This window comes from Dermacentor variabilis, chromosome 3, assembly GCF_050947875.1.
Source record: "Dermacentor variabilis isolate Ectoservices chromosome 3, ASM5094787v1, whole genome shotgun sequence".
Lineage (NCBI taxonomy): Eukaryota > Metazoa > Arthropoda > Arachnida > Ixodida > Ixodidae > Dermacentor > Dermacentor variabilis.
The window spans coordinates 159,629,822-159,642,105 of record NC_134570.1 but is presented as its reverse complement, the minus strand read 5'-3'; the positions used below and the strand labels follow the sequence as shown (position 1 = coordinate 159,642,105).

The 12,284-nt window shown below is 45.8% G+C and overlaps 1 protein-coding gene across 1 annotated transcript in view; it reads left to right on the top strand.

The window, feature by feature from the left end:
* The window catches only part of LOC142576468 (RNA N(6)-adenosine-methyltransferase mettl16-like), a 44,502-nt gene that overhangs the window by 12,996 nt on the left and 19,222 nt on the right, over window positions 1–12,284 (top strand). Inside the window, exons 6-7 of the mRNA XM_075686610.1 lie at window positions 769–858; window positions 2,075–2,209. Of these exons, the coding sequence (XP_075542725.1) occupies window positions 769–858; window positions 2,075–2,209 (225 nt within the window). The remainder of the gene's footprint in view (window positions 1–768; window positions 859–2,074; window positions 2,210–12,284) is intronic.

Sequence of the window (12,284 nt, the reverse complement as noted above, 5' to 3'; positions counted from 1 at the left end):
ACGTAACGAGAGCGTGTCAACGAGGTTCTAGTGTAATAGCCAAGGCAGTAAGTTGATGGGAAGTACAGAAACTACGGAACCGACCAGTTATAATGCAATTGCTTATTAATTAGTTATTAATTCATTAATTTATTTACTTCTTTATACAGGAAACCTACATTGCCCTTACAACGCATTATTATAAGGTTAAATAATTATACAAAGTACAAGGCGTAATTTCACATAGACCACACAGAGGGATACAAAGATATCACATTTATGAATATAACTGGAGTCGACTTCCGATAATTTGATGCCGGTTAATTCAGTTTTTCAGTCAATTCAATCCCAACCAAGGTTCCCACAGACATCCTTACATTTCTGCGGGCCCAAGTTTTCTCTTTTTCCATCCTGAAATTGGCCTTCACCAGATAATTCAAACTCAACTTTTCAGCACATGCGCCTGACCACAAGTGGGATCCGAGTGGCGACTCCAATGGCGGCAGTGTCTGTTTGGTGGCGCTTAGAGCACAGTGAAGGAGTCGAACATGCATCGTCTCAACATATGAAAAAATAATAATAAAAACTGCCCACCATTGTCGCTGGGGGTCAAAAGGCAGGCGCTGTTGCATATGAAGGTAATTTTGCACGCAACTAAATGTAGTAGTCCTTGAGATGAAGGCAGCACCCACTGTAAGAGCCTTCTGCTATTCCTCTAAATGAGTTCAGGGCTGCCAAAGTTTCTGAAGTGTGCCAATCATTTGCCATTTCGTCGCTTTCTCTACGCAGGTCAAGTCGTGTCGAGTTGCAGAGTTTCACCAAGGAAAGACAACTCGCTATGCCGTTGCATGGACCTTCCTCAACGTCAACTTGCAAAAGGTATGCGGACTCACTGTCCTCCATTCTGCTATGTAAATTCATGCTCCACGTCACTTCCACATGGGCCCGTTTACTAGGGCTATTTCACACAGCAGAGGTGCAATAGCATAGAGCATGCCTTTGTTTTTATGGCATACCTTTGTTGTTGCAACTTTGTTTGGTGCCGCATCCATTCTTTGGAAATGATTGGCGATGTTAATGCTATTGCCAATCTATCTTATGACCAGTGTGTAATTGATCATGTAATATGTTTTATATATTTTGATGATCATGATGATTATTGTTGATGATTATGATTATGGAAGTAACAAGACAGAGAAAGAGTTCCCAAAGAATGCTAATCGCATTAAAAGGGCCCTGAAACACTTTTTTGAACATAGTAAAGAAACATTGCCTATCTGTTAACGAGGCTCTGTGAACATCTGAAACAAATATTGTCATACTGCATGTGGCAGAGAATTTAAAATCTCATATCAAAACAGTGAAATATCGCTTGCTCTCGCTTCTGCAATGTCATCATGCAGTGTGACTGCAAGGAGCTGGACCCGCAACATCTATTGGCCAGTTTCGTGAAAGCAACAAATGTTCAGTAATTCAATTATTGCTCATTTGAGTTCAGTAAATGAAAAATGTGCATGTTTGCAATCTCAAAACGACAAAAAGCCATCTCATATCTACACACGACAGTTTCGCATTAGTTCGTCTGCTGCGCATGGCCTCTGAGATGAAAAGCAGACGCTGCCACGGGGTGCCATCACGAGCCGTCTCGCCGCTGAGACGTTTAGCGCTTGAGCGGGGCCAGCGGGGCATTGCACCCTTGCACCCATTTGCCGTCTCCCCTGTGTAGTTTCCAGCGCGCAGGTGGAAATGAAATGAGAGAGAAAGTTGCCCATCGGTCGAGCAAATATGTCTGACCTTGCTTGTGCTCGAAGCATTCGAAAGATCATCGGTCGAGCAACTATGTCTGACCTTGCTTGTGCTCGAAGCATTCGAAAGATCTTGCAGCAGGAGATTCACAAGGCAGCATAATTTAATAGTGATGTCATTCTACGATTAGTTTCAAAAAGTGCTTCAGAGCCCCTTTAAAACACTTGTGTAATAGCTCTCTGCTGCGGTGCCTCCCATAGCCCTCTGAGCTGCTTTGAAATGACAAAAGGCAATAAATCATCAAATCAGAGAGAAGAACAGACCTCCACTGTTGTGTATGTGTTTGCAGCTTCCGTACTCCAAGGTGCGACAGCAGAAGCAGCAGACCAAGATTGAGCTGGTACTGCCGCACTCACAGGTACCGGTCACCCTGCGGGTCCACTACGTCTGGCGGGAGCTGCTCAGTGCCCTCAACTCCATTGAGGTAATTGCCTCGTCACAATGCTCACCTGTGCCTGCTGTTCTCAAGGAATGGTACTGTGGTACAGTCGAACCTCGTAATGACAAAGTCACGTCTACCTTCATTATATGTGATGTTCGTTATAAGCATATACTTAGTCATTACATGCTGATGGCGATGATAAACATTTTAGATTTACTTTGTTATATCGAAGTGCGACTTGGCATGTCCTAACCTTACAGTATTATAATAGCATTAGTGTCAAGCCACAGTTTAATTAAACCTGAATTTTCTGCTTAGCTAGGTGCTTTCTATTCCCTGACATATTTATGGAACCTAATGCGTTGAAAACCTTGAAGCAGTGAAGTGAACCATCCCTCCCGATGGAATGAGGCTTATTGGAGAAAATATTGGTAAAAAGAGACATCAAAGGCAATCTTTTGTGTTTAAAATGCCTCAAGATTCATTAAAGTAAGGCCAGTAAATTAAAGTATGGGCAGTAAACTCGTTACCATGCCCATTTGAGGCAAGCCACTTTCTTTTTATGAAATTTTATGAAATGTTGCAGCAGCTCAGAATTGCAAGCTCAGCATTGGCTTATCAGATGGTGCCAGTTGCTCTATTGCAGTCAAGTAGAAACGTGTTTGGTCTTCCCAAGGAAACATTAGTCCGCAATCGTTCAGAAAAATTAATGCGGGCAAACATTACATCTCTTTATTGCTCTTGAATGTTGTTCACGTGAGTGTTTTAAAGGGACACTAAAGGTTACTGTAAAGTCAAGTTAAAGTGATAAAGCAATGCTCTAGAACGTCTAAGGCGTCAATGTAATCACAAACAAAGCTTTAGTAACCAAGAAATCGAGGTAAATGCATGACATGATTTGAGACCCCCCAGCGACATTCCGGTACTAGGCCAATGGCGAAGGCACTCCTCATCATAATTTATATCACTTGTACTCAACTACTTGTATTAAAAAGATCATTTCATTAGGTTATAAGACGTAACAAAATGCTACTTGTCTACTTCTATTCGATTCTAAGAAAAAATAACGTTTTGACGTTACCCTCGCTTGAGTAGTATGGGTGGTCTAAAGGTTTCGTTTTCGCTCGACTCTGCGCCGTGTGCGCTTTGGAGTTTCAGTTGTTTCGTTATCGTGTCGTGCTGCGCTGGTTCTGCTGGCTCACGAAACTTGCATTTGGAACACGCAGCGAGAATGCCACGTCCATGTGATGTCGTGGGATGCGCGAACGGTCTGTGGAACTTGGCCAAGGGCAGTTGCAGCGGCAAATCCAACGTCACTTATCACTGTGTGCTAATGAGTGAACCTCTCCGTTCGAAGTGGTTAAGTGCCATACCTCTGCCACAGCGCGTTGGCAAAGAGCTGAAAAATCGCATAGTGTGCTCGCTGCACTTTGTCTAGAGGATTACGAGTTCAACGCCAACTTACTGAAGTCGTGTGGAGTGCGTTTCAAAGCAATGCTTTCCCGTAGCGCTGTTCCGTCGGTCTTGCTTGCATTCTCCGAAGCGCAAGAACAACTGCAGGTCGAAGACGGGGCGGTGAGTGCGGCATTTGATTTTCACGAAGCAAAAGCTACAAATGTGTGAATATGTACAGCCATAGCATACAGTTGCCGTCGTAGTAGTACACAACGAGGCCGGCAGCGTGAGCCCTCAGCAGCAGGTCACGTTCATCAGTGCTTAAATCGCCCAGCATCGCGAGCCAATGTGTCGTCAGCGTTGTCCATTGCAACGAGTGTAAAAGTTGGTGTCATAAAATAAAGAACCAGCTTATCATCGCGCGCTTTCCCTTCCGCTAGCCACCGTAGTTCCGCTTTCGCAGTACTGTCGGCTCTGTCTTGGCTCTGTTTCTGGCCGCGCGTTTGCGTTTTGCGTAGAAAAGCCGTAGCTCCGTCTGCGGGCGCCGTTTTACTCACCGACGGCGCAACGTCACTATGAGACCATGATGTCACCACTCCTCGATCGGAGGGTGGGCGATTTGAACTGCGCTAGAGGTAGGCGGACGCTTCAGAACGCATTTTCTCTTAAAATAAGTCTTCTTCGCATGAAACAAGCATTTCGAGGTTTCTGGGATGGTATTTCAACTGTCCACATTGACTTAATATTAACCCTTAGTGTCCCTTTAAAAGGGTCCCTGAAATGGTTTTTGTTGTTAGCCTTAAAACAGAGAGTATCTGTTAAGGAATGTTTTCTCACAAGAATTTCGTGTCAGTGCGCTATAGTAGCACAAGTACGAGCGGTTAAACATTACCCTCTCCTCAAGCTGTGGCATTCCCCCTAACTTTTACACTGTGTAGACGTCGCTATGTGCTCTGTCATTCAAACGGCGACACAAATGTCTACTTCTGATTGATTTGAACCGAGTGTGTTTTCCTGTCTCTTTCTTGCACACTCTTTGTCGTTATGCCTAGGCTACGTTGAGCAAAATTTAAAGACGAACAGCATGTGGCAGATGCAGATGCAGCGGCACATACTGCGCAGAATGTTCACCTTTCTTTTTTAATTGCTACATGAAGCAAATAAGAGACACATGCCACCGTGGGCATCCGCTGCATCGCTGCGTGTGTATATGCAATGTACAAACTACAAAGCAGCTGTTTCTGGTAATTTCGGTTTGGTTATCGTCTGATAACATGAAAATATCTAATACATATGTTTGCGATTGTTTCTGTATTATGCTCGAAAGATATCTTTGTAGCCGTCAGCGGAAAAAGAAAGTACTGCTGCTAACTCGTGAATGTGGTGAAATGGCCTATTTATAACGTTTTTGCTACTCTAGAATCTAAAAAAGAATAGCCTCGTTATAACATACTTCATTATAACGAAATTCTTCACAGAACAAAGCATTTAACTTTTCATAACCTCTTGTCCGTGTATTTATAACCTTAGGATAATGAAGTGTGTTTGTATGCGATTTCAATATAACGAAATGTCGCTTCCGTGGCCTTTGAAGTGGAGCCGAGTCGTGTTCCGTGTAGAGTTCAAGTGCAATGAGATCCTAGCTACCTTCCCGCATGAGGAAAGGGAAAGAGGGGGAGGGGAGTGAGCTAGTGGTAACATGATCAAGCACACGCGAGGTGCAGGGGGGGTGGGGTTGCGGGCTTAGCTGGCGCGCCTCGCAATTTCTGAAGCACGTCTCGGCTGTGGCTGCGCATGGCTGTAAGCACGGCTGAGCATATACATAGCTGCGCACCCTGCTTTGGAGGTAATCTGCCGTGTGTCCAAGAGTTGGCATGCGGAGGCGGCATGGCACCATGTATGCTGGCTTCCCGCGTATCTAGTATTAGACGTTGCATAATCTCGAGTTTCGGTGACCCGTTGGAGGGGGAGGCATCAGCTGCTGTCAGCTGCTGCGGCGGAGTACACGCAAAAGCGTGGCTGGCTTCACTCAATTCATAGCACCGATGCGAAGTTATCGTCGACGTGGCATGAAACCGTATCATCCATTGCTGACTCCCAAAATTAATTGTTTTCTCATTCAAAGTTGCTTGTTCGATTGCCCAATAATTAAGGAAATTCTGCGGCCCCTTTCTGGTTAAGAAAAATTTATTGGCGAATGTACTTATTTGCATAAAAGATTGAATTTCAATGCAACGAAATTTTGATATAGCGAAGCAAATTGCCAGTTTTACCTACTTCATTATATCGATTTTTAACTGTATGTAGAAAAAAAAAGTACTGTATTTGCGTGATTCTACCGCGCCACAGATTATAACGCGCAGTTATGTTACCACCCAAATATCGAAAAAAAATAACTTGGTTCTGATTCTACCGCACACATTAAGTAACGAAAGCTGAGGCGACGAGTACCGTGTTGAAACGATTTTATGGAACATACAAAGTCACACGGGCACAAACACAACTGAAGCTTAGCGGCTAATCACTATGGGAGTCCGACGACACCTACTTTTTACTGTCTACCAACCACAGAAAAGAATCTTCAGTTCCATTTAATGCATTAGAAATGCCACACTTCTTGAAGGCTCATGCAACCATCATCTTCAGGAGGGCACTCCACATGCCTTGAACCCACCTTGCAATGTCTCCGAGCGTAGCTTGGCGTTTTGTGGTCGTTTTCGTCAGACAACCTGTTCGATGGCAGCTGTGGCCACCTGCTACCTTACATTGAGCTTTATTTTCAGTTTTGTTTTTGATTTTGAGTAGAATTAGTTACGATTGTAATGCACATGCAAATTTGAATGCACCTTTTGTTCAAAAAAGGTGCGCGTTGGAATTGTGCAAATATGGTACATCCGTCGGGAATCAGAGCCAGACTTTCTGCACGGGAGGTATAATATGGTACCACTATGTCAAAGCCTAACTCGATATGGCGGCTTTCTGGTGGACATTATGATGTGTTGTAAAGCATGCTCAATTTTCTTTGCTACACTTCCTTTTTAAGACCTCTGCTTGTTAGGACATCTTCCTGCTATTCTTCCTGACATCTTCCTGGGCAAATTATGTACAAAACTTGGCTCTCTGACAAATGCGGAACTACCTGCGGTTACCGCTGAAAGCGCCTTGCCTTGCAAAACTGCAGGTGACCGCTGTGTTGACCAAGGAGGTTGGTGTTGACATTGACCTGCAGTGCTCGCGCCTTCTGCAGCATGTAGTCACTGTAGTTGCACACACCTACAGTGCAAGACGAGCATGATACAGCGCTGGTACCATTCCGATACCTGCCGCCAATGAAGACATCATTGTGCCTATATTCATGTGAGAATAGTTTAGTAACGTCTGGTGCCAGGCTAGTTGGTGCATGGCTTTTAGAAATGGTTTTAGGCGCAAAAAATAAGACGCAGACAACAGAATAAAAGACAGGGACAGGCGCACACTCGCAACTGATTTTTATTTTCCCCAATGTTCACTAATATACCCTCAGGCATGCAAACAGGAACATACACGGGTGAGATCACATGAGATACAAACCAAATTCATGTGCGAACCTCACAGCGTCCCATCGGCTGCCCCATTTCCAAAGCTGTAGAAGACAATCTGCATTCTCAGGCAGTATAGCGGACCATTGATTTGAAGAAACATGTAGATGTGTTACATTTGTGTGCTTATTTTTAAGGGTACACAAATTGCTATGCATGCGTATGCTACTAAACATAAACTTAATGCAGCGCCATGTATCAAGCATTCCCGATGATGCAACGTGGTTAGCCAATCAGATAGCTCACCTGACTGACGTCATGCAGCTGTGTAGCTGGGGACAGGGCGGGTGAAAACTCGGGAGAGCGGCACCACTGCAGTCGTGAGCGAGGCACATTTTTTGTATCTTATAAGTACATGCATTATGGGGAGCGCATAAATGTGTCAGTTGATCAGAAGGCCCTACCCTAACAACTCTGTACGTTTGTACAAAATCGTCAAGATCATTTCAGGGTTCCTTAGGCATTTTCTATTTAACGAAGGTCTTGTTTTAACAAAATACAGTAGAACCTCGTTGATATAATCCCATTACGTATGATTTCCCAGCGCCAACATTTGTGATCGAGAACACAAAAAATAATGCAATACAGTCATGCTTATTTTTTACCGGTTAATACGTTCCCGGAAGACGCAACCTTTCAGTGTCAACAATCAGTAGATTGCTTGCCAAACTGCAATCGTGCGATATGTTTTCTGGCTGGTGGATCCCATGTGAACAAGAAAAGGCGCGAAGTGCGCTTGATCTAGAATAGTAGACGCCCACCAAAGTAGCTTCACCGCAATACTCGCCCGCCTGTCTAGTGTGAAAACGCTGATGCAGACTAAGTTTTTTATTCTGGCTCCAGCAAATTTCCTCCTGGGTCATTGCAAACTGCATTCACAGCTATTGCTGCGAACCCTCCTACAGTAAGAATCTTCACCTATCTGTTTCACAGTGCCCATAGTGCCTTTGGAAGCTTACTGTGTGATAATGGCTTTTAATTGGTTATAACCAAAACGCACCGCCATTCCCTGCTGCATGTGGCACAGAGGAAACATCGTGTATTGCTCTGGCGGAATTGTAGGCATCGTAATGCGGTGTTGCCAACCAGCTCGATTTTGTTAAATGTCCAGTCGCAGTCTTAAAACACTATGCATACGAAGAATATGACAATGTACATCTCGGGTTGGTTTAGGCCCCACTAGCACGACGTGTGTCCGCGTCTTGTGCGGCAAAGGTTTGCACTGAGTGGGCACTCAGCCCCGCTCAGAGAAGCTGCTGACCTAGGCCAAATTTAAGGAGCGCAAACGTAAGCTTGCCAAAGCCACAAAAACTACAGCATGCGCATCGGGGTCGCTCAGGCCCCACCAGCTCAGCTCATGTAGGCATCTCATTCTGCAACGATTCACGCAACACTTCGCATTATGTAGATGTCAACTGCAGAACGAGTCTGTCAATTTTTTAGTGACTTACGATCGTACGTTTTCTCGGTTAGTACATGTTTTTCTTGAGTTCTTTCTGAAATGTATGAATGAAGTTCTGCCGTAATTATTGGGTCTCATCAACTTCATCAAATTGAAGCACACTGTAGTGCACTAGTGCTGTGTTTGCAAACAGTTGCATAACATTCTATTTGTGTAAGAAAGAAGGAAATAAAATTGTCTGCACATAGCACAGGGATGAATGCAGAGATGGCAGGTGCTCTACTACGCATATGTGCTGTGCTCCACGCATATATTTGCTCTACTGGGGAGTACAGATGGAGACGTTGGAAGCAAAGTGATCTTAGGAGTAGATGGAAAACGAAATCAGACATGTACCCATGTGAGCCAGTGCTCACATCGCTGGAGACAACACACACATGACGAATCAGTTCATATGTTTAGCCACCTATTATACTACAGCTGCATATGTGCTGGCTAACGGCTCTGTTCTATATGGAATCGCATATTAAAACAACAAGTGCTGCCTTAATATCCTCACTGTAACAAATGTACACCTTAAATTGCGTCATTCCTTTAATAAAGCCAATTGCTTTCCAGGAGTCTTCAGCTATTCACTTAAATTGGCAAACATCATCAGTAGTTTCTACACAATCTTTTTTTCTGTTGAGCTGTTCATGTTGCACAAGGTGGGTGCCATTTGTTTGTTTGTTTGTTTTGTAGTGAAGAAGACAGGCGTGTGCTTCAGGCGCATCGTCACCGCCTCGCTCGAGAACAGAGCTCACGCGCCCGGTACCTGACGCTTGATCAACAGACCTGCCTGTGTATTGTGCAACGTTCTGGCTTGTTAATTAAACCGCCTTACATATTTAGTGGAGGTTGCTAGGTTTTCCCCAACCCTGGAACTCCGCAGTCGGAAGTTGCCGCCCATTATGCCTGAAGACGCAAGCCAAACACCACCACCGGTCTCGCCCACCCTTCTCTGCTCCGGCTCGCTGCGTCAACGGGATCCAGCCAACTTCAGCGGCTCTGACAAAAACGACATCGAAGTGGCTCTCATCTGTGAATGCGTCAGTGCCCACAACAAACGACAAACACGTGAGTGCCCATAACAAATGGGACGATACTCGCAAGTTGAACAATGCGGTCTTCTACCTCACTGGCGTCGCACACATGTGATTCCACAACCACGAATACAACCTTCACATCTGATCAGATTTCACAACAAGCTTCACGCAAGTTTTTGGTCGGCCCGTGGTGCGAAAGCTTCGTGCCGAAGAGCGCTGGTGCAACCGTTCCCAGCAACCCGGTGAGAGCTTCACCAACTACGTGGAAGGCATCGTCGACCATTCCAAGCATGTCAATGCACCAATGACCGAATCCGATAAAATCCGTCACATTTTGAAGGGCATCAAAGACGATGCCTTTCAAATGCTCCCATTGAAAAACCCGCAGACCATCGTCAAAGTCGCTGATCTTTGTCAGAGTTAAGATAAACTCCGTAGACAATGTCTCCTGACCCAACATTCTTTCACGCCGGATGTCTCTGTTTCGAGCTTAACTGCAGTTCCCGACCATGGCCCCCTGCTCTGTGAGATCAAAGCGTTCATCCGTGCCAAAGTGACTCGGCAGCTGTCTCTACTGACTGCCGTTCCAAGCTCTGCGCCATCTTTGACTCCATACCTGCGACAAACTATGCAGGAGCAAGTATCTGAGGCTATTCTGTCACCGCGCACACCGCCGCCTGTGCCTGCACCTATAACACACTGAAGTTGTAGTGCGGGCCGTACCACCGACCTTCTTGCCACCACAGCCCGCTGTACTATCACATCCGCCCACGTTTCCCACCAGGATACCAGCCAACACTGGAGCATGGTTCACGCCCGACAACCGCCCAATATGCTTCTATTGCGGCATCCCTGGTCATGTGGCACGATTCTGTCGCTGTCGCTCATGGCTTCCCCGAGTTGACCAACATGCACCATCATATGACCCTCCAATTCTGTTCTTCTCGTCACCTCGTGAATCACGTCGCTCTTCTCTACGCACTGCCGACCCTGTCCACGAGCGCCACTCGCCATCTCCCCGACGTCGTTCGCTTTCACCAATGCATCGTTGTTTGACTTCTACCGAACAGGAAAACTAGTCGCCACAGTTCCCGAGGCAAGAATTGTGTCTATGTCGAACAGCACAAAACCTCGCTATTCTCCGACGAACGTTATTGAAGTATCCATAGATGGAACTGCTGCGCTTGCGTTAGTTGGAACAGGAACTGCCGTTTCTGTAATTACCAAAGAACTTTGTCACTCCCTCAGAAAAGTAATGACACCCTTGTCTGCCCTGTCGTTCTGTACAGCAAACGCACAGCACATTGCCCCTGTTGCTGCATGCACTACGCGCATCACCATTCAAGGACTCATGTACACAGTCGAATTTGTTATTCTGTCTTCATGCTCATACGACATCATCTTGGGGTGGGACTTAGTTTCTGATCAGCAGGCCATCGTTAACTGATCTCGCGCCGAAGTTGAATTTTAGCCGCACGCCAAACTTGATGATGCTGATGATTCCAGCGCCAAGCTGCTCGTTGCTGATGACACTACAATACCTCCGCACACATCTGTGATTGCAACTACCTGCTCCAGTGGTGTTACAGATACCACTGCTCTTTTTACACCGTTGCACATTTTTGTTTCATCGACGATGTTCTCTTCCCTTCGCTGTCCTCACTGTCAATGGGAACTTCACTCATATGCTTGTCTCCAGCGATTATGCCTCGCCCCTCACTTTGCATCACGGTGAGTGCCTTGGGCGTCTTGAGCGCATCGACTCTACAACCATCTTCGATGCCCCTCTTGATGGCACCTGCTCGGAGATCAATACATTGACTTGTTGCCCTGTATGTCCCCCTGTCTCTGCCCGATGTCTTCAACAGTTCTATGGATACCAACCTGAGCCCCGCGCAACGTTCCCAGCTTCTCAACCTGCTTCACAACTACTCCTCTACATTTGATTGTCAACAAGCGACTTTGGGCCACACAGCAAGACCTGCCCGAGACGGCACAGATGAGAGGCGAAGGCAGGAGGAAAGGTGACCATGGTCATCAAGGTAACATAAGCACATTTTCCATTTTAGACCACGGATTGTCCATCATCCATTCAAAAGTAGCAGGAGCATTGCAACGACCAATTGGCGTAACATTAAATTCATACAGGTCGTCTGGTGTTACAAAAGCTGCTTTTGGGCGATCGGCTGGTACCATGGGCACTTGCCAATAGCCGGACTATAAGTCGAGTGAGGAAAAGTACTCCGCACCTTGCAAAGAATCGAGGGCGTCGTCAATGTGCGTCAACACCTCACTCGAGAACAGAGCTCGCGCACTCGGTGCCCGACGCTTGATCAACAGACTTGCCTGTGTATCATGCAACATTCTGGCTTGTTAATTAAAGGGACCCTGAAACGCTTTTGACGATTTTCTACAAACGTATTGAGTCGTTAGAGTAGGTCCTTCTGAACATTAATTGACACATCTAAGTGCTCCGCGTAAAGCGTGTAATTTATTATAAGGTTTTAAATATGCACATCGCTGCCGATCGCAGCGCACTGCTCGGCGGAATTTTAAGCCGCCCCTACCCATATGACCGAAATCACCCATACGACGTCAGTGGGGCGAGCTATCCGATTGGCTGACAAGGGCGCGCAATCGATAATTTTTCCAACTTT